General features: G+C 46.2%; 1 protein-coding gene across 1 annotated transcript in view; it reads right to left on the bottom strand.

The window, feature by feature from the left end:
- The window catches only part of SLC16A2 (solute carrier family 16 member 2), a 100,218-nt gene extending 72,979 nt beyond the window's left edge, over positions 1-27,239 (bottom strand). Inside the window, exon 1 of the mRNA XM_005593967.5 lies at positions 26,671-27,239. Coding sequence (XP_005594024.1) covers positions 26,671-27,094 — 424 coding nt within the window. The 5' untranslated portion in view covers positions 27,095-27,239. The remainder of the gene's footprint in view (positions 1-26,670) is intronic.
- Positions 27,240-27,493: the final 254 nt, after the last annotated feature.

Here is a 27,493-nt window from a genome sequence, read left to right as displayed (position 1 = left end):
TCCGGACAGGCCTGCACAATTAGGCAGGGTGAAACACAGTGCTATGAGAGTGATAAGCACAGCTAAAGATGTGGGCATGAAAGAACAACTCCTAGGGGCTGTCTCAATGCTGGGTAATTGACATTTGCGGCATTCTTCAAAGCATGCCATTATCCTTGCCCGTAAGGCTGCTGCCAGCGATAGTAATGGGAATGACGCCAAAATTCCCCTGAGATCAACACTCAGCCCCAGCCCAAGCTTCAGGTAACCTGGTGCCACTGGACATTCCAGCTCCCTCGGCACAAAAACTGGCCTCCCACACAGCTCCCACACAGCTCTGGACAGATCTGTCAGCACACATACTTCAAACTTTGCAGCCTGCCTTGCTTTTTGAAGGAAAGGGGACACTATGACTCCTGCCCCAACCCATAGTCCCTGGAAACAGAGGCATAGGGTCTAAGAATGTATACCTGCCTAGTAAGTTGGGAGCCTAGCTTTAAGGATCAAGCTCAAGGACTGAGTCCTCAGAGATGGATCTGACATGGTCCTACCATCAAAGTACTCACAGTTCTAGAGACATGGAAGGACAAGTAATTGATCAGAAAGGGTGAGAGAACATAATATAGGTGTTCTATGCAAAGAGGAGATGATGAGAAGCAAGGCAGACGTGCTCTGCCCTTACTTTCCCGTCTGGCCACTTTGCTGTAGGCTCCTGCCCCTTTGAGGCTGCTTTCCTCATTTAAAAAAAAAAAAAAAAAAAAAATCCAAAGGATTCAACCAGACAAATAGTTCCCAAATCTGTCCTATTATCAGAATCACCTGATGAGATTGTTTGAAATACAGACTTTGGGGCCTTAACTCAGTAATTCTGATTCAGTAGGTTTCATGAGTCCCAGGGAAGTTGTATGTTCAACATACTCCTTACATGATTTTGATAGTCAGCTAGGGTTGGGAACTGTTGGGGTGGATGACTGCTGAGAACTTTCTAGCCCTGTATGGCAGGTTTGGACCAAGTACTTTATCATATCAATGTCACTGTCACTGTCCAAAAGGTTTTTTTGTGTGTTTGTTTGTTTGTTTGAGACAGAGTCTCACTCTGTCGCCCAGGCTGGAGTGCAGTGGTGGGATCTCAGCTCACTGCAACCTCTGCCTCCCAGGTTCAAGTGATTCTCCCACCTCAGCCTCCCAAGTAGCTGAAATTACAGGCATGCACCATCATGCCTGGCTCATTTTTGTATTTTTAGTAGAGATGGGGTTTTGTCATGTTGGCTAGGCTGTTCTTGAACTTCTGGCCTCAAGAAATCCACCCACCTCAGCTTCCCAAAGTGCTGGGATTGCAGGCATGAGCCACTGTGCTTGGCCTTTTTTTTTTTTTTTTTTTTTTTTTTTAATACACAGAAACAGGTTCTCACTCTGTTGCCCAGGCTGGAGTGCAATGGTGCCTTCATAGCTCACTACAGCCTTGAATTCCTGGGCTCAAGTAATGCTCCCACCCCAGCCTCCTGTGTAGCTAGGACTACGGTGTGTGAGCCACCATGCCTGGCTACTTTTTAAATTTTTTTGTAGAGGCAGGGTCTCACTATGTTGCCCAGGCTGCTCTTGAACTCCTGGCCTCAAGTGATCCTCCCACCTCAGCTTCCCAAAGTATTGGGATTACAGGCATGAGCCACTACACCAGGCCTCCAAAAAGCTTTTTATCATGCGACTCCCTTCATATGACTTACGTCTGGGTACTTTTTTCACACAGGGAGTTAGTGGGCCTCTGTGAAAACTCACAAAGATTGAAATTGACCACGTGTTCAGACTCAAAGAACATACTTAATGTCTCTTTAATATTGGACAATCTTTTATTTGAATAAGTCAATAACTTAATAACCTTATTTAGGAAGAGAAGGGCAAAAGCCTGTTGAGGGGTGGCAAAAGGAAAGATATTCAATTACATGTTGGGGCAGGACAGGGTGGGGAGGAATGCATTCTCTGTTGCAAACAGGTAACTCCGTCATTCTGTCATCCTCATCTTCACCCAGGCCTTAGGCCAAAATTTGAACTTCCCACAGAGAACTTCATCTCTCTGGCGTGGCCAGAGGCAGAAGGTTGAACCCAAAGGCTTAAGGAGCACTGTATCTGTCACAGTGCTTTAGAATCCTAAGTTGAGAAGTTCTTTCTTTTTCTTAATTTTCTTCTGCTGCAAGTTTACTTCATCAGTACCCTGGTCTTTGCATAAGAGGTAGGTAAGCTTAAATTATTGAATCCTGGATAATTATGTGGCAGAATCTACTGGAACTCAAGATTCTATCTGCCTGACCTATCCAAAGATGGCAGTGGGCTAGCAAGAGAGAAGTCTGTTCACCTTGCCAGCTTTTCTCATGAAGGGGAATAAAGCAGAGAATTTTGGTTTGTTTATTTGGTTGTTTTTTTGTTTTGTTTGTTTGTTTGTTTGTTTGTTTTGAAACAGGGTCTTACTCTGTCACCCAGGCTAGAGTGCAGTGGTACGATCATGGCTCACTGCAGCCTCGATCTCCCAGCTCAAGAGATCTTTCCACCTCAGCGTCCTAAGTAGGTGGAACTACAGGCATGTGCTGATACCTGGCTAATTTTTGTATTTTTTTTGCAGAGATGGGGTTTCACCATGTTGCCCAGGCTGTTCTCAAACTCCTGGGCTCAACCCTCAGCCTCCCAAAGTCCTAGGATTACACATGTGAACAACCGTGCCCAGGCTTAAAGCAGAGAATTGACTTAGCTAAGTGGTAGTTGGAAGGCCAGGCTTCCCAGGGAAGGACAGGACCAATGTGTGAGAAATTTATCCTGCCCAGTTGCACCTGGAGCACAGATGAGGCAGACCATGCTTTGGGAATTCTAGAATTGGACAGAGGATCAGTGAGAGTGTGGCTCTACCCTGGAGTTCAGAAACCTGATTGGTCCCAGGGGAAGAGGAGGGGGCAAAAAAATCTTGGCCCCCACAACTAAAATCAGAGTCTGTAGACAGGGCAAGGAAGTAGGAGAGTCATTTGCCAGGTGTCTAGGAGCAAAGTGAAGCTTGGAGGTTTCCTGTGGGATTTCTTAGGCAGAGGGGCATGGTTAGCAGTCAAAGGAAAAGCTAAAAATCTGACCTTGGTTGCTAAGAACAATGATGTCAGAAAACAAACCCAAACACAAAACACCGTTAAAGCAGCCTTGCAAATAAGGTCTGAGAAGTCAGCAGTGGATCCTGGCTTTGCCCAGCATGCCTGGAGTGAGAGGCATGAACCACTTGGCCCCTCTCGCCCACAATGCCTTTCCTGAAACATGCCCATGTTCTCCCACTCCTGGCCCTCATTTCATTTCAATACAAATTTATCAAGCACTGATGATGTATAGTGTATTGTGTTAGGTGCTAGAACCACTATATCTCTCCTTATAAAGCATTATACTCAATTGTTAGCTCTAACAGTAAGAGCTAACAACTGAGTATAACATAAGACATACAGACATGAGACATGGTTCTCTATCTCCCCTTAACCCACTCCTATCATAGCATCTAGCAAAATGTGCTATATATAGTGAAATGAAATAAATCTTCTTGCAGGAACACAAGTCGAATAGAGAAGGAGGCAGAAAGGTAGTGCACAGTCAGTATCTTTTTGATCCATTGCCTAATTTTTATTAGGCTTGCTGCCTGGTTTTATTTGATTCGTGGAGACTGATGGTTATCTTAATAGCGAATCCAGATCCCTTGCCTCTCATATGCTTCCAGAAAAACTTCCTACCCACCTCAATGCATGCACACATGTGCACGCACTCACACACACACACGCAACTTAGAACTTGCCACTTATTATCTATGTGCCCTTTACTTCACTTCTCTTCGCTTCAATTTCCTTATCTGAAATAATAGGCTAATAATAATATCCAGAGACAAGTTGCATCTTCCCAAATAGATCTCTCTTACTGGTTTGCATAGATTTGAGGTTGTCACTGCTCCTGTGGGTGTGATGACAAGGCCTTTCTGTGCAGAAAAGCCCAGCTATGTTTGTCCATGGAAGAGGAAAGAGGACTCTGTGAGAATCCTGTGTGATTCTCTGTCATGGACATAGACATTACAGAAGCAAATGATCACCTCGTCCTTACAGCAAACAGTGGAGGCGGACAGGACATTAACCAGGTTGAGTAAATTTGCATTATTGTGTATATGGAAGGGCAGTCAGGTAGTAGGGAATATTTACAATAACAACTCCTCCTTTTTGAACGTACTTTAGGGCTCACCAAGTATTTCAAGGTCATTCTCTCATCTGATCTTCAAAACAAGCAACAGAAATCTCCTAGATGTTTTTTCCATATATTTTCCCCATTTAACCCTGTGTCAAACTTTAAAAACCAGGCTGGTCTTTACAAATGAGAGAACTGAGGTTCAGGGCAGTAAAGCACCTTTCCCAAAGTCAGGGAGGGAGATAGTGGTAAAATTTGCAGATAGTGGTAGAACCCAAGCTTTCTGATTCCTGGTGGTGTGCTCCTTCCCCTGTAACAAATAACAGGGGTAGAGGAGTCAGGGGCAGGATCTGGTGCCAGGACAGCCAGGATTGAAGAGGGAGGCAGTATGGAGAGGGAATACAGAGAGCATGAGGATGAGGGAAGATGAAGAAGGAGTGGTTTTTGTATCTGAACCACAGCCCCTTCCCCATATTAATTTTCTAAGTGCTACTCAGGGGTCTCCCAGGGAAACTCCTTTCCCTCAGATGTTGCCTCCACAAGCAACTTAGCTTATTCCAGACCCTAAGCAGTGCTCTGCTGGAGCCAGCCTAATACCACCATCTCCTCCTGCCCCTGCCCCCAGACACACATGCACACACATACACACCTGGTACCAGACTCTGGTCAGTATTACTTTGTGAGCCAAGCTGCCTTCCTCTTCTGCTCAAGATGCAGAAAGGGATAGAAAATCCATCAGCAGCTTCCAAGAGGAAAAGGTATGATGGGATGGGCAGGGGAAGAAATATTCATCTCAGCCCACCCAGGAGGGCCGTGGACAATGCAGAATCAAGGTTAGCCTCTGTCTGCAAGTCCTCCTAGCTGTATAATGCACTCACAGAAGGATGCACACAAACACAGGCACAATCACACAAGGAATGGAGTGGTTTCTCTGGGCCCATTTTGCAGGAATTTCTCATTTGCCAATTTAAGGAGATATTTCCTGTTTTTCTCAGGAAGGAGATAGTTACAGGGCCCAGGCCTAGAACCCAGAGCACCTTCTGGATACTGTTACAGAAGTACCTCACCTGGGTCCTGGGGCCAGGAGTGAGGCAGCTGAGTCAGATCCCCAGGCCAACTCAGCCCAAGCTGACAGGGAGCCACTCGCCCACTCTTCTTCTACACCACACATGGAGAGAGCCTAGTGGGAAGGAGAGAATGGCAGATTACAGCCAAGGGACCCAAGGCTGCTTGAGTTCATGGGGAAGGATTACCATAGAGTTGCTGACCTCTGGAATGTCAAAGCTGGAAGGGGCCTTAGGAATCATCTAGATATGGAATCAGATATTCAGAGGAGCAAGGAAGAGATGACCCTAGGCTTGAGAGTCACAGGTCTGTATTTGAATCCTGGATCTACTGTGAATACTAGCATTTGACCTTGAATGAGTCACTTAACATTTCTGTTCCTCAATATTCTAATGTGTGGAAAAAAAAAAAGGGAGGAATATCCCCTCATAAAGCTATTTTGAGGCCTAAGTGAGATAACCCATGGAAACATTTTAGCATAATGTCTAGCAAGCAGTAGGCTCTCAGTAATTTCTTTTAGTCAAGCAGAGTTAAGACTGAATTCTCAATTCCCCACTCCCAGCTGTTTTACTTTGAGCAAGCCACTTCACCTCTTGGAGTGTCTTTTCTTTTTTTTCTTTTTCTTTTTTTTTTTTTTTGACGAAGTCTCCCTCTATTGCCCATGCTGGAGTGCAGTAGCACAATCTCAGCTCACTGCAACCTCCACCTCCTGGGTTCAAGTGATTCTCCTGCTTCAGCCTCCCGAGTAGCTGGGACTACAGGCGCGTGCCACCGCGCCCGGCTAATTTTTTTGTATTTTTAGTAGAGACGGGCTTTCACCATATTGGCCAGGCTGGTCTTGAACTCCTGACCTCATGATCCACCCGCCTTGGCCTCCCAAAGTGCTGGGATTACAGGAGTGAGCCACCGTGTCCGGCTCTCTTGGAGTGTCTTAATGGGACTAATCCTACTTCACAGGGCTATTGTAAGGATTCAATGAAATAATTAATACACGTAAAAGTCTAACATCATGTTAGGTACATAGTAAATGCTCAATAAATATTGGCTGAACCTGAACTGGTGTATCACTAGGGCATGAGACCTGGACTATTTTCTCAGAGTTATGCTGCAGTACCCCACACTCCTTTGTCTCATCTTTTGCGTGACTGGTCAGACAAATGGGTACATCCCAAACAGAGGTTCAAGCAAGATGAATTTGTTCAGATGAGAAATGAACAGTGGTTTTGGATTTCAGCTTCATTAGCAATGGGCTACTCTAACTTGCATGACCAATTCCTCGGCCAACACTAATGAGGCTAATGGCTGCCACCTACCCTTCTCCTGGGGGCACAAATTCCCATTTCTTTTATTTATTTTTTCTTTTTTGGGGGGGATGGAATTTCACTCTTGTTGCCCAGGCTGGAGTGCAATGGCGTGATCTCGGCTCACCATAACCTCTGACTCCTGGGTTCAAGCGATTCTCTTGCCTCAGCCTCCTGAGTAGCTGGGATTACAGGCATGCGCCACTACGCCCAGCTAATTTTGTATTTTTAGTAGAGATGGGGTTTCTCCATGTTGGTCAGGCTGGTCTTGAACTCTCGACCTCAGGTGATCCACCCACCTCGGCCTCCCAAAGTGCTGGGATTACAGGCATGCCCACGCCCAGCTGCAAATTCCCATTTCAACAGCCAACCCTGACACTCCTGGGGCATCTCTAGCCATTTCCCCTGCCCCAGAACCTGAAGTGATGAGGACAGGTACAGGAAGGTCAGAGACTGGAGGTGAGGGGAGGCTTTCCTGTCTCTTATTGCCCAGTCTGGGGACACTTTCAGCTTATGTCTGGCCTGCATCCTGTGAAGGCCTCTAGTGGATCTCTAATAGAGATCAAGGTTTGTCTCCAAGGCAAACCACATCTCTAGGTGGTGGTGTTGGTGAGGTGGAGAGTTGAATATATTCAAAGCCCTGGAAAGTTTCCACTGCTGGACATGGTCCTTCAGGGAGACAGGCCTGGTGGATCAGCCATTTGTCAAATCTCCTTCTGCTCAAGTCTAGGCCTATAGACACCTCAAGCTTACTCTTAGGCAGCTCCCTCACTCCACCTTGACAAGCACCCATTGTTTGCAGAAACCTTAAATAAATATTGGGCTTTTATTCCAATGCATGGATTAGCAGCTGGTTCCCAATCAGGATTATTGTGACTGCTGCTAGTATACTCTCAATCACTGCCAAGCAAATTGTAAAAGTGTGTAGCTCTCTGCCTGGTGTGGTGGCTCATGCCTGTAATCCCAGCACTTTGGAAGGCCAAGGCAGGTGGATTACCTGAGGTCAGGAGTTCGAGACCAGCCTGGCCAACATGGTGAAACCCCGTCTCTACTAAAAATACAAAAATTAGCCAGGCGTGGTGGCGAACACCTGTAATCCCAACTACTCCGGAGGCTGAGGCAGGAGAATGGTATGAACTGGGGAGGCGGAGCTTGCAGTGAGCCGAGACCATGCCACTGCACTCTAGCCTGGTCGACAGAGACAGACTCCGTCTCAAAAAAAAAAAAAAAAAAACCCAGGAGGTGGAGCTTGCAGTGAGCTGAGATCGTGCCACTGCACTGCAGCCTGGGCAACAAAGACAGACTCCGTCTCAAAAAAAAAAAAAAAAAACAAAGTGTGTAGGTCTCGTTACACATGCCTTTTACCTCACGTGTAAAATGAAGTGGTCGTCTATGTAATTGCTCTTTGAAAGTTAAGGAGTCCACAACTCAGTGAACCAGGGGTCAGACCTGACTCTACCCTATCCATGCTCATGCAGGTGCACACACACACACACAAACACACACACACACCCTCATTTATTCTTACCACATCCATGTTCACGTCCACACACATCCACATCTACATGCATGCCCATAGTTACACACAGTTGGATATACTTATAATCCCATTCATATACATACATACTTTCACAGCTTTGACACAAACACATACACACAATACACAAAACCACACACCACAGTTGACTCTCTCTCTCTTCTCTTCTCTTCTGAAGTTGACCAGGAAATAAACACACTTGGCTAAGAGCTCCATTACATATTTATGTACAGCAGTAAAAAAAAAAAAAAAGAAAGAAAAAGAAATTTATATTCAGAGTAAACAATCTCCAGTCCCAAGGCTGAAAAAGCTGAATAATCTCCCTGCCCTACTCTCTACTGCCCAAACCAACACACACACACATATACACACAAACAAAACAAAACAAAACACATACGCACCTTTTTAAAAGACGTCTTGCGAGGAGCCCTTATAGTTTGCCCTTTCCTGGCAAGCTGGAGCAATTTGTTCTAAACTTACAGTGAACACACATCTTGGTTTTCCTGGGACAATTCTAGTTTATGCCTGTGGTTCCAACAAAAATATTAATAGTGTTCTCTTTTACCCTCAAAAGTGTCCCAATTTGGACAATAAATGATATGATAATCCTACTCCCTCTCTAAAACCCTCCTCACCCTGGTCATGGCTGGGCCATCTAAGATGAGCCTATTACATGAAGCCCAGGCCTCTCTCTTCCTGAGAAACCATCTTGCTCTCTAACCATGCTTAACTTTTCAGCTCTATCACTAAGAATTCTTTTTTGTTCCAACCTTGCAAATAAGCAAAACAATTTTCTAGCCCACATTCTAGTGATTGAGGGGAGGCTGAAGGACTCTGCCATTTGGTTTGAGAAGTTATCCAGCCACCAAAATTCTAGTTGGCCTCAAAGTGGGTGTAACTTTTCTCCTTTTTGTCTCACCTCATTTAATGCCCCAACTATGTTCCTCTTGTTTATAATCCTCAATACCCTTACTTTTCCCTCTTTTTTCCCTCTTCCTCCTCCCTGTCTCTCCAAAACATTAGGCTCTAATGACCCCAGCACCTCTTTGAAGCAAATATACTTCATGGTACCACCCCCACTCCGCTACCACACACACCCTAGGCTTAGAGATCCTTAGAATAAAAAGCAGTGGCAAAGAGAGGGCAGGAAGGGAAAAGAGAGAGAGAGCGCAAGAGTGAGGCTGGGTGTGGTGGGTGACACCTGTAATCCCAACACTTTGGGAGGCTGAGGCAGGAGGATCACTTGAACCTAAGAGTTTGAGACCAGTGAGACCTCATCTCTACAAAAAAAAAAGAAAAAAAAAAAAAGAAAATTAGCCAGGCATGGTGGTGTATGTCTGTAGTCCCAGCTACACAAGGAGGTTGAGGTGGAAGGATCACCTGAGCCCAGGTGATCAAGGCTGCAGTAAACCATGATCACACCACTGCACTCCAGCCTGGGGGACAGAGTGAGCCCTGTCTCAAAAAAAAGGAAGGAAGGAAGGAAGGAAGGAAGGAAGGAAGGAAGGAAGGAAGGAAGGAAGGAAGGAAGGAAGGAAGGAAGGAAAGAAGGAAGGAAGGAAGGAAGGAAGGAAGGAAGGAAGGAAGGAAGGAAGGAAAATAAAAGAAAGAGCTAGCCAGATAGAGAGAGAGAGAGAGAGAGCTTGATTCAACTTCAACTTCATTGAGGCTCTGTGACTAATTTTCATTAGGCATGCTGCCCAATTTCTTTTAGCTTTGGGGCATGTGGGCCAGTGACTATTTTTGTGGCTGGATTAACAACGTTTTGAAAAAAGTCTGAAAATGCTGTCAGCTCTTTGCAAACATGGCTATAAATATGTTGTGCAGGCTAGAATCGTAGTGCTATTCAAAGAGCAACTGGACAAGGATCCATGTTCTCCAGACATGTGTATGTCACATACTACAGCTTGAATTTTTGCAGCAGCTGTGCTACTCTGCAAACAAAGTGGAGGCAGAGAAGAAGCGTCAGCAAGGGCAAAAGGGATATTATCAGTATCAAGTGGAGGAATTTACAAACAGGGCCTTTGTCAGACCCCCAGAAAACTGGATTGTCTAGGGAGAAGCTGAAGGGTATGGTACACTCACGTGTATAGCTATGAGGCTGTAGATGTATGCACATATGCACGCACACACTTACAGAGATACATATACATTTGTCTGTGTGAGTATATGTGTGTGAGAGAAGGAGAAAGGATATCCACGTGGATAAATGTGTATGTGTATGCACTTTTAATTGTCTATGTCATGAGTTCAGGCTTAAGATCAGATGTATGTGTAGTTTTGTACATATAAGTGGTTGCTTATGCATGTGTGTGTCATGGGTGGTATATCAATCTGGCTATACATTCATAAGCACATGTGCAAGTCTACAGATAAACTTATGTATGTGGTAATCATGATGATAATTCAAAGCTGTTTTCAAAGGGCTTTCACATCCATCTTTTCATTTGAACCTCATCATAAGACTGTGAGGTAGGGATTATGATGCTCCCGTTGTCCCTTTTTCACAGCTAGGGAGTGAGGCTCAGACTTGGTCAAGATTGCAGATCAGGTAAATGGCAAATCCAGGACTCTAACACTGGTCTGTCTGTTATAAGATCTTGTGCCTTACCCTATACCACAAAGCATGTGGAAAAGTGAGGCAAAGGAGAGTTGAACATTGGGGTCTTCTTTATGACTTCCCACTCCAAGGCCAACTTTTCCGTTAGTGCTAAAAACAGATTCCATTTTTAAAAAGAGAGCCTCAAGGCAAATGTTAGTCTCTGTTGAGCCATGGCCTGGAAAGTAGCCTTTAGGTTGGGTGGTCTCACCTGAAGATAATAACCAGATGTACTCATGGGACACAGATGAGCCATTGCCTTCTTAAGCAAGTGATATGCTGGAGCCCATAGGTGTGTGATGGGGGTGGGGGTCCTGTGATTAGGAGCTGGAACACTAGGTTTTTTACCTCCCTATTCTCTCTTCTGGCTGCCTGTGGATCTATCTATCTTCTCTTCCTAAAAGCTGCAGGCTGTCAACATCTGGTCTGACCGGTTTCACTTGAGCTTTCCATGTTTGAGATATTCTGTGAGGAAGGCAGGCCTGAATGTAAGTGGCGACATCCCTGGGCAAGGCAGCATAAACCTGTCTGGAGTCCTGCTGACCTCCCTTATCCAAGCCACCAGGTCCCTGCAGCTATTTGGTCAGTGGATCTAAGGAAACCTTGCTTTTGACTAGTTTTTCCATAGGCAAAATATCTAGGTTAAGGCAAAAAACACTGGCTCTTGGAACATAAAACTGTGCTCTTCACCATTTGGATGGTTAGAACCTGGCCAAGATGTGTAGGGTAATGAAGATACTGATAGTGACTCCAAGTTTTCCAGGAACACTGATCTGAAATCCTTGAACAAGTTAGGGTTCAGGGGAGAAGCTTGATCTCCTTGTCATGTGGAGGCAAAAGAGCCTCACACATTCCTCTTTTGTATCATGACCATGTTCAGTCATCTGAACTTGTCACTAGAACTTTAACTTGCTAATATTTAGAGCTTCCTGCAGGGGACCTTATTTGGACTTCCAGGCATTTGTCCTTCTCTTCCCCTGGCCCCAGAAGATAAACCATCCTTCCAAGTAACAGGATGGGAGGTCCCAACCGGCAAGAAGGTCACGAGGCTTGGCAGGTTAAGCTCTCAGAAGCTGGGATGCAGGGCACCCCGCTGTGGATGGAGCTGCTTGGGTTCAAAACTGTTCTTTGTGAATGTGTAGGCCCCTCTTAGTCATTGGTTCCCTCCAGAGCATAGGGAGGAGCATACAGGCTGGCGTGGCCAGTACAGGATTATCCAATAGATGGATGAGCATGAGCTTAGGGCACCAGTGAAGCAGGACCACCATCAAATGAGAAAAACATAGATTTAATTATTTCAGAATTTGGCCGTCAGTAAAACAGTATTTAGAACCTCTAAAGATCTTAATCTGGTCCTAGGTGTGGCCAACATCAGAACAGCCCAGAAGGTACCTTGATAAGCAAGCCCCAACCCCCTAAATTTCTGACTGGGTAATACTGAGCTCCTTTGGGCTCACTTGGGGGTCATACTTGCTCTGTGAAACCCAGCTGTATAGATGCATGAGGTGTAGTCTACTCAGTAGATAATAAGAATAGGAAACATTTACATAGTACTTTGCATATGCCGGGCACTGTTCTAAGCTAGCTAGCTGAAGATACATATATAGATACAGATATCAACTCATTTAACAACTCTACACAGTAAGTACTCTTGCTATCTTCCTGTTACAGATGAGGAAATAGAGGCACAGAGAGTTTAAGTGCCTTACCACAACATACAGCTAATGAATGGTGGAGCCAGGATTAATCCAGACAGCATGGCTCACTCAAGTGGGCTCCATGAAAGGGGGACTTTCAATAGTATCTTACCCATAAGACACAAACCCCTTTCTAAAAGTAAAACCAACATCTTAGAAAAGTGATCTTAAAGTGGAGATTATTAAAGAGAGATTTCCAGAGATATTGACTCAGCATATCACAATCTGTCCCACCAAATATCAGCTTCGCATTGAGATTCTTGCTCACTTGCACATGCGCACGCACGCACACACACACACACACTTTCTTTTTCCCCTCTCTTGGATAGAATTCTCCAAGGATATAGGATAGAGACTATGAGATAGATACCCTTTCCAAAACTCACCTTTGCTCAAATTTGAGAGGATCTGTTTTCCATTTTCATCAGAGAAGTTCTCTTCCACTCACGACCTCACCACTCTCCATCACCCTCAGCCCCTTGTCAGGAAGCTCCCAAGGCCTCCTTGGTTTACAGGTACCATTGGTTCTAAGTGTCACGAAGTCTCTGGGAAGTTCAACTTTCCCAATTCATAAGTGGAGAAATTTGAAATTGAGAAAGGAGAAGGGATTTGGCAGGGTCAGAAAAATAACCAGTAACAGAGCCAGAACAAGAACCCAGGTCTCCTGACTCTTAGTCCAGTGCTCTTTCTTGATCCCAGCCAGCAGGCATTATTTATGCCCAGATCTTTCCTTTCATGAGCCCCTGAACTTTTAGACTCTGAGTTCTTTGTTTCATCATACTATACTGCTTCTTACCCATACACTTAAACTTTAAGCTACTACTAAGTTTAGGAAAAATTTTATTACACCTTTCAGGTAGCTTCTACATTTCTTCCCCCAATAGAACATGGAATTGGGAAGCCTGGGTTGTAGTCCCAGATCCAATATTAGAGATGGGATCTTGCTCTTTTGTCCAGGCTAGGGTGCAGTGGCATCATTAGAGCTCACTGCAGCCTCAAACTCCTGGGCTCAATCTGTTAAATATTAAATGTATTACCTCAGGGCACTCACTTGCCCTCAATGAAAATGCTATCCACTTTCTGCAACCGTAAAGTGGGAATATGAATCTCTATACAGTCCTTCACTGCAGTGAACTTTTCCCTAACTAATACAAACCACATTGACTTTTCATTTTCCAGAAACTCCCAACATAGCACTTGATGTGACCAAAGATGTTGGCACATAATGAAATTCAATTGGGTATTTTATTTCATAACTGCCTCTGTTGCAAGTATCAATGCAAACTAAGATGTAAACTACAATATCCCACACACAGAGGGGATTATTATCATTCAATATTCTTTCCTCTCCTAGGGCTTACGGGTCTGGGGACCTGTTTGGGACACAGAGTGAGGGGTTGAGAGCTGCTGCTACTTATGCTCTTCTTTTCCTTGGACCTCTTAGAAATGCACTTGGGTGGCTGACATGGAAGAGCAGGTGGTGTGGGCTGAGTGGGCTGTGCCACAAACCATCTGTAGGCACCTCATTCTGTGGCCCAGTGCCCAAACATTCCCCCTCCCCATGTCCTTCTCCCCAAATGTCCTCAGTATTTTCCTCTCCTCATGCCACTCCACCCCACCTGCTGGGTAAGGCCTAATGGGGAACAGTGACTCACTAGGCTGCCAGAGGGCAAAGACCCAGAATCCAAGCAACAGCCGAACTGTCCAATTCTCAGCCCCGACTCTGCCACTGCCCAATTCTCCACTTAGCTAAATCCTATTTCAAATTCCAACTCTACCAGGGCCTTGATGCCTCATGCCCTCACAATCATTTCTCTTTTTCCAGATCACCACATGAAAATTGCATTCAGTGTAATATACACACTTTTTTTTTAACTACTTAGCACAACTGTAGTTGTTTGGTGTGTTATGTCTTCTCAAAGGAATCATACACTTCTTGAGGGACCCTTTTCCTTCTCTGGTGCATCCAAGGTCCAGCCTAACATAGAACAAAGACCTATTGACTTGAATTGAACCAATATTAATTGAATTGGAGGTGGAAGGTATAGGGAGGGCTTGTGAGCAGGGAGAGCACAAACACTTAGTGAACACCTAGTACATGCCAGGCTGTATGCTAGATGTTTTACATGCCTCATCTCATTTAATCTCCACACCAGCAATGACAGATGGTATTATTATACTTATTTTATGTATGAGAAAGCTTAGACTCCAAGAAGTTTAAAAACTTTGTCAAGGCAAGTCATTTGGAAAGTAAGCAGAATCTAGCACTGTTTGACACTAAAGCCCCATAGTCAAAGGTTAGTAACAGCCTGAATGTAAGGTGTTTATTAAATAAATTGTGATATGGCCATAAAATGGAATATGGTACAATCATTAAAAAAGTGAAAACTTTATTAACTTAATGTACCAAAATATAGTTCGAAGTATGAAAAGCAAGCTGGAGGATAAGGTGGATGGTAGCCTACCATTTGTACTTTAAAAGTAGGGCACACCACATGTTCTTATAAGTGTGAGCTAAACATTGAATACACATGATTGTAAAGATGGGAACAATCGACAGTGGGGATCACTAGACAGGGGAGGGAGGGGTGCATGGGCTGAAGGACCACTTGTTGTGTACTATGCTTATGGCTTGGATGATAGGATCATTAAGACCCCAAGCCTCAGCATCACATAATTTACCCACGTAAGAAATCTGCACGGGTACTTTTTTTTTTTTTTTTTTGAGACAGAGTCTCGCTGTGTTGCCAAGGCTGGAGTGCAGTGGCACAATCTCAGCTCATTGCAACCTCCGCTTCCTGGGTTCAAGCAATTCTCCTGCCTCAGCCTCCCAAGTAGCTGGGATTACAGGTGCACACCATCGTGCCCGGCTAGTTTCTATATTTTTTAGTAGAGACAGGATTTCACCATTTTGGCTAGGCTGGTCTTGAACCTCCTGACCTCAAGTGATCCACCCACCTCGGCCTCTCAAAGTTCTGGGATTACAGGTGTGAGCTACCACGTCTGGCCTGTGTGCTCTTTATAGTAAAAGTTGAAAGTATTAAGGGTAGAGTATACACACACATGTGTGCACACACACAATTACTTGTACATATACAGAGTATCTCTGAAGGGACACACCAGATAACACTGGTGGCCTTTAGGGAGGGAAACAGGGTGGCTGGGAGATAGGACTGGGAAAGAGACTTTTCACCATCATACCTTTTGAATTTTGTCTCCATCTCTTTCCACAAAGTAGTGCCTGGGGATTGACTTTGAAAAGTTCAGGGAGAGAGAAAGGGAAGAAGAATGCCAGTGATTGAGTTGGGGAACTCCTAATGTGACAGCAGCCTACCCCTTATTCCCCAGTCCTCTGACAAACCAACCTCTATTACAAGCGTCTACCCACAGTGCTGATTAAAGTCACGTATTTCCAGGTCTGTTTTCCACCTTTAAGATGGGAACCAGAGGGAGTAAGATTATGTGATCTCTAAAATGCCTTCCAGATCAGAAGGCATTTAAATTACTGAAAATCAATATGGTGAGTCCTAGTATACTTGAAATCTTAGTCTTAAAGACGGGTTTAGGAATTTTGTTTTGTTGTTTGCAACAAAAAAGCAAAACATTTTTGTTCTGATTTGCCTACTAGCTTGTCTTAATGAAAACTCCCTTAGTGGCCATTGAAATGCTTAATCAAAACTGCTTTTGCAGTCCTTCTTTGTGAAGGCCACAATTCTGTGGCCTCTGTTCTCTGGGGCTATCCTGTTTAGAACACAAGGAAACTGGCCCACTCCAAAGCTGAATACAAAGGAGCAAAGCTCCTTCTATGCTTGATGTCCCCTGGCCCAGACCTTCTGACCCTAAATATCCCTTTCCTTATTCTTCATTACCTGCAGGAGAACAGAGGCTCTGTGAGAGATCCTCGGGAGGAAGTGACACCCTAACTCCACCCCACCATCTGCCCCCAACCCCTAGCAACTCCTACTAAAAAAACTCAGTCCTTGACTTGTAGGGAGGTTTGTGAGCTCCTGCCAAGTGCTGTAAATATTTCAACATGCCTTGCTTCCTTGAATGTATATGACCTAGGATCTGGCCCCTCCTCTCCCTGGGCTCTCAGAGAACTGAGGAACAAAGAAAACAGCTAGTATTTAGCTACAGGACACAGGGGTCAAATTGCAGAAGAATACAGTGGGGAGATGGAAAATATGGAGTGGGAAGGTGGGAGATGGGGAGGAAATACTTAGAGAAACATTTAGAGAAATGTATAGGGACTCTGTTTTTAGAGGCTGGAAAAGGATAATAATAATAATAATAACCACTTCGTAATTTACAAAGATCTTTCACATACTCACACTTTCATTTGACCCTTCATAGTCTTATTAAAGTAGATACTGTTTGTCTTATTTTGTAGATAAGAATACTGAAGCCCAGAAAGTTATGTGACTTGTTCAGGGCTAAACAAGAAGAGACAGTTTCTTTTTCCACTTTTATTTTAGGTTCAGGTGTACATGTGCAGGTTTGTTACATGGGTAAATTGCACGTTGCTGAGGTTTGGCGTATGAATGATCATGTCACCCAGGTAGCGAGCATGGTACCTGATAGGTAGTTTTTAAACTCTCATCCCCTTCCCAACCTTCCCCATCTAGTAGTCTCCAGTGTCTATTGTTCCCATCTTTATGTCCATGTATACTCAATGTTTTGCTCTCACTTATAAGTGAGAACATGCAGTATTTGGTTTTCTGTTTGTTAATTCACTTAAGATAATGGTCTCTGGCTGCATCCATGTTGTTGCAAATGACATAATTTCATTCTTTTTATGACTGCATAATATTTCATGTTGTATATCTACCACAATTGGTTTATCTGATCCACCATTGATGAGCACCTAGGTTGATTCCATGTCTTTGCTACTGTAAATAGTGCTGCAAAGAACATACATAGGGATGTGTCATTTTTGGTAGAATGATTTGTTTTCCTTTGGCTATGAACCCAGTAATGGGATTTCTGGGTCAAACGGTAGTTCTGTTTTAAACTGAGGCTGGGTGCAGTGGCACACACCTGTAATCTCAGCACTTTGGGAGGCCAAGGAGGGTGGATGGCTTGAGTCCAAGAGTTTGAGATCAGCCTGGGCAACATGAAGAAACCCTATCGCTACAAAAAATACAAAAATTAGCTGGGTATGGTCGTGTGCACCTGTAGTCCCAGCTACTTGGGAGGCCGATGTGGGAAGATCCCTTGAGTCTGGGAGGTCAAGGCTGCAATGAGCTGAGATCGCGCCACTGCACTCTAGCCTGGGCGACAGTGAGACACTGTCTCAAAACAACAACAACAACAACAACAACAGCAAACTCCAAACTGTTTCCAGCTGAACTAATTCACATTTCCACCAACAGTGTATAAATGTTCCTTTTTCTACACAACCTTACCAGTATCTGTTATTTTTTGACTTTTTAATAATAGTCACTCTGACTGGTGTGAGATGGTATCTCATTGCGGTTTTGATTTGCATTTTGAAGAGAGTTTCTATGGACTTTTGGGACTCAAGAATTATGACCCTTTGCATACAAATCTGGGTAGAGTAAACTGGGTAGTTAGAGGAGTATGCCATGTATCATGAAACTATCAATCTTTTGATTTATTAACCCCTTCTTGGTCATCTCTTTTTATCCTTGAGTCATAAGGATGCCGGAAGGTACAGGAATGAAAAACTGCAACTCCCTTGGTAGTTGCCCCCTACATCTTCACTATGTCTTAGGTGAGGTCTAAAAGCAAGAGTTCTAAACTCAGACTGTTTGAGTCCAAATCCTGGCTCAGCCATTATCTGCTATGAGTTTGAGCAAGTTACTTAATTTGTGTGCTTCTCTTTATCTGTGAAATAGAGGAAATAATGGTACCTACCTCATAAGGTTGTTGAGAACTAGAATGAGTTGGTACATGTAAAGTGCTTAGTATAGTGCCTTGCACAGACTTAATTGCTAAATGTAAAATAAATGTTAGCAATTATTATTACTATTACTACCACCACTATTATTATACTTATTAGAGTGAATATTAGGCAGATGTAAGGAGGTAAATGTCAGCAAAACTCCACCGTGGAATGCAGCAGAGCAGCCATCATTAGGCTGTGTGCTTCACATTTTTTTCCCAGTAGCAGGGAAGGCTTATAAGAAGTCATCTCTATTCTTCTACCTGGTCTCCCCTAGCATTAGTGACAGCTCCACACAAGTGACATGGGCCATGAACAAAGGAATAGCTCTTTTCTTTGTATGAAGCTCAGTTACTTGAACAAGTGACTGAACCTGTGACCTCAGTCTCATAGGCACCATATTCTAAGTAACTGTGCTAATTGGCTTGGACAGACATCGCACACCCTGCTGTACACACACACACATAGGTCTGGACACATGAGTGCATGCATATATCCTTCCAGTCTGGATAAGCGGGTGGGTGAGCAGATCCATGGGTTAAGTTGAGGAAAAAGATGGTGTGGGCACTGCTTGTTTGGCAACATTTCCCTTTCTTTTCCCCTTCAGCTGTGTAAAAGCAGAACAGCAACTAAACTGGGAGCTTCGCTCCTCCAGCTCCACCCTCCCTGAAGGCACTTTTTTTTTTTTTTTTTGGACAGGGTCTCACTTGTCACCCAGGCTGGAGTGCAGTGGTGTGATCATGGCTCATTGCAACCTCAACTACCTGGGCTCAAGTGATCCTAGTATCTCAGCCTTCCAAATACCTGGGACTACAGGCATGTGCCACTATGCCAGGCTAGATTTAAAAAAAAAAATTTGTAGAGACAGGGTATCCCTTTGTTGCCCAGGCTGGCCTCAAACTCCTGGACTCAAGTGATCTTCCTGCCTCAGCCTCCCAAAATGCTGGGATTGCAGGCTTGAGTCGCTGGGCCCGGCTTATTTTTTTCTTTTTCTTTCTTTTTGTTTTTGAGACAAGTGCAGTGGTGTGATCATGGCTCACTGTAGCCTCAACCTCCTGGGCTGGAGCAGTCTTCCTGTAAAGGCACTTTTGACTCTAGTTAGGACTTAAATGTCTGTCTTCTCCCTTCTCTGACCCCTCTACAACCAATTGTGCAGCAGTTTTGGCAAGAAAATAGATGTCGGGGGCTCAAAACAGAATGAACCAGAAACACTGAAGCTACCAAAAACCAATATGAAATCTCTGGAAGTTCAGTTGGCCCAGGAGATGGGGGACAATGATAGTCAGGATTTGAAAAGAAAGGAACACAAGTAATGAGGACATTTGTTGAATATTATTGAGTAAGACTTTCTACAATACTATCTCCTGAGCTGGGTTACTAGGGCTGTGGAAAGAGGTGTGGAAGTGACAAAAAGGGTGTCATAGCAGCTATCTTAATGCAAAAAAATCCAGAGGTAATGGCTTCCACACTCTTGAGTGCTCCATCAAAAGTCACCCTTCACCCAGAAAATGGAAAGTAAGAGAGGAAAGGAAGGGGAAAGGGGGAAGGGAGGCCTCTGTAGGATGTGTAGGAGTGGGCCTGTGACTCTGGCAGGAGTTGGGCCTATACAACATCCCAAACCCCAATTGTTCCTGTAACTGAGCAGTAGGAAGAAAAAGAAGAGAGAGAACAATACTGGGAGAAAAGGGTATGGCACATATAGCAAACATGATAAAAAATGCATTGTGGAAGTAGGAGAAGCTGAGAAAATATGTGATTGGGACAGCCAATTTCATCCCTTCTCCCACCAATGCTGGAAACTGGAGCGAAGCAGAGGATAAAAGAGGGTGAGACTCCTAGGGTGAAGAGGCTGCACTTCCTCAAGCCACCCAAACAGGCCACATTCCCCACCCACAAGGAGGTGTCAAGCGATTTCACATTATCTACCGTAGCACCCAACTTCAGGCAGGTGATGAAATCTCCCTAGGTTTAGTCTTCTGTCACCCCTAAAGCCAGAGAGAGCTGGGGTTGCCTAAACCCGCTTCCCAGTAATCTTTGAATACTGGGAGAGATACAGGAGGATGAAGGCAGAAAAAAACTTGCAATAAAGTTTCCCAGTCCCACTGCTGGGGAGTTGCAAATGGGTCCAACTCAAGAGGTACAACCCAGGCTGGCCATACTCTTCATCACCCTCACCTAGCAAGCTTCTTAGTCTGGTTCCTTTGCACTAGTACAGCATAATCTTTTTTTTTTTTTTTTTTTTGAGACGGAGTCTTGCTCTGTCACCCGGGCTGGAGTGCAGTGACCAGATCTCAGCTCACTGCAAGCTCCATCTCCTGGGTTTACGCCATTCTCCTGCCTCAGCCTCCCGAGTAGCTGGGACTACAGGCGCCCGCCACCTCGCCCGGCTAGTTTTTTGTATTTTTTAGTAGAGACGGGGTTTCACTGTGTTAGCCAGGATGGTCTCGATCTCCTGACCTCCTGATCCACCTGCCTCGGCCTCCCAGAGTGCTGGGATTACAGGCTTGAGCCACCGCACCCAGCCCCAGCATAATCTTTATAGAAGCCTCTGGTACACCTAATTCCATGAACAGATGAGAAATGACTTATTTCAGATAGAATATTCATAATCTATGGCTTAGGGTATAGGGCATAGGATGTGTATGTATGTGTGTGCACGTGCACACATGTGTGTATGTGTAGAACAAAGCCTTTTCTCTAGGGTTCAATCATTCAATCTCAGGTGAGACAACTCCTTTCAAGACAGGACGTCCCACTCCATAGTTCACACAATCTGAAAAGAATAGTTTTTACCTTTTCAAAATGCAACAAAACCATAAAATGAGGCTGGTGGGAAAAGCAGTGCATCTTCCTGGGAAACTGCTCTGCTCGAAAGGTTGAGATGGCATGCTTTATGTAATTCTACAAATGTTGACAGTCCAGCTGCTTGTTTACTCTTCATGGGCTTGAGGCAATACTGCCAATGACATCCAAGGAAAAGGAAAGAGACTTCTGTGCCTACTACTTCCCTAAGCACACTCTCAGTTAAGCCCTGATGCTGCAATTGACCAGGGATTGTGGACATCTAATGGGGCCTTCTCCAGGATCACAGTAGCAACCTTTCCCAACCCCACCACAGCAGGATCCAGGCAGTGGCCCTGAGCCAGCTAACAAAATGCCCTGTTTGAAGACCTCTGAAGGGAACCCCATCTAGGAATCCGTTTCCTCTGCTAGCTGGAAGTAACAGCAAATCAAGGTCACACTGACTATGCATTTCTGAGAAATAAGACTGTGCTGTGAGAAATTAAATTTCAGAAGAGGGGTCCAAACTGAGGCTTGAGGAAATGTTTATAATTTAATGCTTTTGAGGAACAGGTTCAAATGCTGGAAAACAGCAGCATACAGACCCACCCTGCTTGCCTGTAGCAGGCCAAATTGAGGGAGTTCTCTTGGAGACCCAGCTCCATACCAACCAGGACACTCTAGAAGAAGCAGCTCCACATGCAGGGTTGCCCTTACATACTGAGTAAAAAGGAATGGGTAAATTTTAAACACATCTATACCCATGGGCAGCCCCATAGTCTTTAAATACAAATGACGTGGGGAAATGATGGCTTTTCCTTGCTTTCCCAATCTTCTCCCAACCCATCCTCACTGTCATTCAGGCAGCTTAACAAACTTTTATTTGCTTAAATGAGTCAAAATGTATGACATATGAATAGTAAAGAATAAGATATCACGTAATTTTAGAAGGATAGAAAGTTTATTTAGTCAAACCCTCTCATTTTATAGATAGATAAACTGAGATACAGAGAGGTGAAGTGCCTGTCCAAAGTCACAGAACAAGTTAGGGGCACAAGTTGTGTAAGTCATAGTTACTGCCTAGTTGGTATCACTGAGACCGCCAGCTTTGGGGAGTCCAGATTTGGCCCTGGGTCTTGCTTTTTTAGACTTAGAATGAGCATTTGAGGCCACTGGACAGTGAGCCAGGCATCCAGCCTCAACCAGCTACCCCAACTCAAACAAGCATCCTCCTGGTTGGCCTCCAAATGACCCAATCTCTTATTCTCATCCCTTTCAGTATGAGTCATGGTCATAGTTCAAGATCCCGTTTGGTTGGAAAGGAGGCAGGGGAACAACTTGAGAGATGCCTGGCCAAGGGCTGTGTGGCTTGAAGCACCACAGCAGGTGCTAAGCCAACCTGATCTAGCTCTGCTGGACAGTAGTCAAGAGCCTTCAGCTGAAGTCAAGAGATGGGCAGATTTGCTCAAAATATACTTTGCTCCCAAAGTCAGCAATTTAGTGTTACAGTCCAGTGAGACACTGAGCAATGAATCCCTAAGGTGGGAAGGAGAAAGACAGCCTGCTCTACCTGGCCCCACCCATTCTTGGGACCCTTGGTTCACCCAAAGGCAGTGTGTATCATTCTTCCCTATGCCTAGAAAATTCTGTTTCCATCAGAGTGGAGCATCAGCCTGAACTATCTTGTGCCTAGTAGTGAACCTTCCTGACCATTGTCCCTTTCTCTGGTAATGAAAGCCTCAGCCTTGACCCCCCTTGGGAGCTTACAAGGACCATGCTTATAAACTGCCCAACAACAACAAAAAAATGCCTTCCATATTTTATGGCTCAATGGTGGACTGGCAGTCAAGTTTTACTCTGGAGTACTTTTAAAAAGACTTAAGCATAGAGCCAATGTTAGCAACTCTGGCTTGTTCTTCCTTGTCTTCTGAACTCCCAATCCTAACCCTATTGCAGCTCCAACTCACTTAGGCTCCCAATATTGAGCTGGGGCCTACAACCAATGGCATCTTGCTTCTCTTTCCCCTCTTTTCTCCAAAAAGGCCCCCCTACCACCCTAGGAAGCTATGCTTGGGCCTCTACTTTCCACAGAATTGCCTGGTTGTCTCCTGTCCTGTCTGCTATTTGGTCTGGGTTGGGGAACTCCCAAATTTCCCATGATCTTGGCAAGAAATACAGGCTCATTTCCCTCCTGATCTTTTCTCTTTTTTCACTAAACCAGACTTTGATTACTTGCCTCCCTCTCAGGAACCTTTTGCCTGCCAATCCACCCAAGCCTAGGACCCAGGGAAAGTTGGCTTTCCTCCAAAACTGGTGAAGAGAGGGGACAAGATATACAGCTGGTGACACCACAAAACTGCATACATCAAAGGATCCACAAAAACTGCACATTGTATGCTCTAGTAAGGCCTGAATCCCATTTCCCTTCTAATTTCTGTGGCTTTTTCCCATGCCCAGAGGCACTCTGATGTGGAGCTGTTCCTCAAACATCAAAACTACCTTTCTTCCCAGCTACTTGGGAGGCTGAGGCAGTAGGATTGCTCGAGGCCAGGAGTTTGAGACCAGCCTGGGCAACACAGCAAGAGTCTGTTTTTTTAAAAAATAATAACAAATAAAAATTAGCCGGGGGTGGTGGTGCATGCCTGTAGTTCTAGCTACTTGAGAGGCTGATGTGGGAGGATTGCTTGCGCCCAGGAATTTGAGGGTGTAGTGAAATATGACTGTGCCACTGCACTCCAGCCTGGGCAACAGAGCAAGATCCCATCTCTAAAAATAAAGTACAAAAAACTACCTTTCTGTGGGGCTTCCTCACAACAATCCCAATCATCTGCAGGACCTTCCGCCCATTAAGCCAATCAACACAGCTTTAGGTCTGTGAAGATATTAGGCCTAGTCAAAGAGAAATTGGGTTACGAGGTGCCTCCAAACACTAAATTCATAGACTTTTAGAGATGGAAGTCATGTCAAACATTAATAAAAATGGACTACACACCAAATTCTTTGAGTGTGGGGGTGTACATTCTGTTTCTCCCAGAATGGCTATTGGACAAATACTGGCTGATAAAAATGATACAAACTTCGATTAGCTTCTTCTATCCCTTTGAGACACCAGTGCTGTGGCACAGATGGCTGGGAAAATTTTGAGTAAACAGCAGAAAGTGTCTTCAGGCAAAGACACATTCAGAATCTCAGGATCTGAATGGTTGCTTGGGAAAGTTGAAGGGCTCAAGAAAGGTAGTACTGAGGATGAGATTTTCTAGGAGCTCCATAATGTGGTAGAGTGTTCCTGACTTTTCCGAAATAAAAACAGTGGTATCCCTGAGAGCCTCTAGTATCAAAAATAATGTCAGTGAGTTCAAGATACACTACAGCAAAGACCCAAGTCAAAGTATTTTGAGACCCTAGGGACATACCAAATTCCTTTCTGTTTCTTCCTGACCTATACTCACTATACTTTAAACCAGTGACCTCAGCCCCTCAGTGGACCTGGTCTGTGTCAGAGTATGCACTAGCCACACCTCTGCATATCCCACTGCACCCCCACTACCACCCCCACCCTCTAGCTGCACTGTGAGGTCTTGACCGGAAAGTCCCAGCCAGCCCTCCCCCTGAGTCCCCTATGATCACCTACTTTGAAGTCTGTTCCCCAGCAGTGAGCCTCTTCCTGGTAAAATAGTGGTTTTTCCAAGTTTTATTATACACTCCTAAGATCACAGATCTAGGCCTCCTCACACCATATAAATGCCAGGGCCTAGCTTCAGCCTAGCCTCTACTGCTTCTCATCAAGTTTCACTCAGACTTTGCCACTCACTGATCCTGAAGGCCAACAGCCTGCCTTCAACCACAGGGCAATGCTCAGCAGGTGCCCTTGGCGGTAACCTAGGCAACAGCATGAGTCCCTACACTGCCTGCTTTCCCAAGGGCCCCTGAACTGCATCAAAGCAGGAAAAAAAGGTGATCCCAGGGGTGAGTGTGGCAGCCATCTTCCCTGCAGAAGTTGCTCTACACTGGCCCAGGACCCCTCCACTCCAGCATCACAGTGGGCCTGGGTAGTCAAGAGACTTCCTTTGACAGCCACTGACGCACACTTGAACTATCTTCAGCGGGGCCTGCACACTGCTGCTGTGCCAATGAGTCAACAAGGTCTGAGGCACCAAGATCCCCAAAGCCCCTTCCGCCAGGGAAGTCCAGCAAAGCTGCAAACTAAAACCACAAGTCCTCAGTTGAAATTGGTGGAAGAAGGCCCAGGGAATCCACAGGTGGACACTACAGAATTCAAGGTTTCTATGTTCACTTAGTAATTCCCAGGTCCCCTCAAATGGCAGGAGAAATACGTGGAGGTTGGAGGTTGGCGAGAGGAAGGAACCCCTCAGTCCTAGGGCAACACTACGAAAAGCCACATATTCTGAGTTGTGAAGTTGGAGCTGGTGGCAAGAGTCGAGCTGTCCTGAGGAGCCACGAGAGGGAGCAAGCCTTGCCAGAGAGGGCATCCCAATCCCCCGTCTTCGTCTGAGTCCCTCACCAGAACTGCTGAGGGATTTCGCCAGCGGCTTTGCTGGGAAAGCGAGATGGTTCCTCTGACTTCTCCCAGCTCACAGGCGGCCTCAATGCGAAGAGCGCGCACGCCTGGGGTCTTGCGTCCACTGGCCTGGAGAGCGAGGGCTATGCCCCCCAACTCTGAGATCAAGTCAGCCCCAGGCTAAAGCTGGAGTGGCGGGTCTGGCATTCAGGCTGTAGGCCGAACGAGGCACCCCACCGGTAGCAGAGAGGCGCGGGGTGCGGGGAAAGGCAGGGCTGAGGTTGGGGGCGGTGCGGAGTGAGCAGCAGGGCCCAGTCTGCCTGCCGCCTCACGCCTCTCTGGCAGGAGACTGCGGAGACCGCCTCCCCACCCGCTTTGGGGCTCGGCTCATAGGGCACGGAGATCCGTTCACTCCCGCCGGGCGGCAGAGGACTGCCGGGCACGGCTGGGCCGTAACTGCAGCAGCCAGAGAAGCACGCACACCCCCACTCTAACTCCCTCCCTCCCTTTCTCTCCTACAGACACGCACGCCTGCCATGTGTTTGACTCTTCGCTCATAGTCATCAGGATTCCTAAAGTGTTTTTAACAGAAAACACCTCCGCTTCCCCAAAGGAACCGGGGGGTGGGGGTGGGGGGCTGCTGCGGAGATCCGCGTTACAGTGCTTCTCTCAGACCCCGCCCCGCCTCTCAACTTTCCTCTCCTCATGACTTCTCCCCACCTCCAAAAAAAAAAAAAAAAAAAAAAAAGTCCTGCAAATATTTTCCCCCAGCACACACGGGCAAAGGTACCTTAAACAAACCCGAAAGGTGCATCTGGATTTGTCCCAGGGCCAAAAAAGTCCATTGCTTGCCAATGATCAATGAATGTCCCAGTTCGTACCCCCCGGAAGCCTTGCACCTAGTCTCCCCAGTCGAGGCTGCCCAGAGCCCCGCAACCCGCACCCTAGCAGAGTCATGGGAAAGGGGAAAGGGGCAAGGGGCAAGGGGTAAGGGGAGGAGTCGGAGAAGTGCATTGGAGGGGCGCCTTGGACCGGGAGGTATGGGGTCGGTGACAGCGGGAGCAGCCACCTTTGCCCAAAATGCCAAGTGGGGGCCACTCACCTGCTTGGAACTCCACTTGGCGATTTTTTTCCTTTTCCTCCTCTAGCAGCATGGAGTAGAGGATCCCGACAGAGTTATGGATGCCGAAGATGGAGCCGTTGCACCAGGTGGCAGCGAACACCACCACCCAGCCGAAGCCACCTTCGGGAGGCTGGAAGCCGCGCGCGGTGCCGCGGGTCTCCACCGTAGGCGTGGGCTCGGGTTCGTGCACCCGCTCGGACTCAAACTCCAGCTCCGGCAGAGGTGCGGGGTCCGGTAGGGGCTGGGGCTCCGGCTGGGGCTCGGGCGGGGGCACCGGCACGGGCTCGGGCTCAGGCTCGGGCTCAGGCTCCGGTTCTGGGCTACCCACCGGCTCCGGCCGTTCCTGGTCTGCCTCCTGCCAGGGCCCCTTTGCTTCCTCGCTCGCCTGGCTTTGCAGCGCCATCGCGGCCGGGGGACTGTGGCTGCTTGGGCCAGAGGAGCCGCTGTGTGGCTGGTACTTGTTTCTGCTGCTGCAACTGCTGCTGCTCGGAGGGCTGCTGCTGCCGCTGGCGCTGCCTCCTCCTCCAGGCTCCGCGCCCCAGCTGGCCAGCCCGTCCCGCGACAGACGGTCCCTCGAGCCCTCTCCTCCTCCTCCCACGTCCAACCCCCTCCTCCTCTCCCCATGTCATCTCTCTCTCCTCCCCCTCCTCCACACCCCCCACCTCTTCCTCCCTCAACAGGCAGCCGCTAGAGCCTCGCTCTTCTCCCCAGCCCTTCCTCCTCCTTTTACTCGCCTACCTACTCCAGCCGCCACTGCCTCTCCGAGCTCCCTTCCCAAACTACTGAACCCTGTTCTTGCCCG

Source organism: Macaca fascicularis, chromosome X, assembly GCF_037993035.2.
Source record: "Macaca fascicularis isolate 582-1 chromosome X, T2T-MFA8v1.1".
Lineage (NCBI taxonomy): Eukaryota > Metazoa > Chordata > Mammalia > Primates > Cercopithecidae > Macaca > Macaca fascicularis.
The sequence above is the reverse complement of the archived record's forward strand: the minus strand, read 5'-3'. Positions and strand labels throughout refer to the sequence as shown.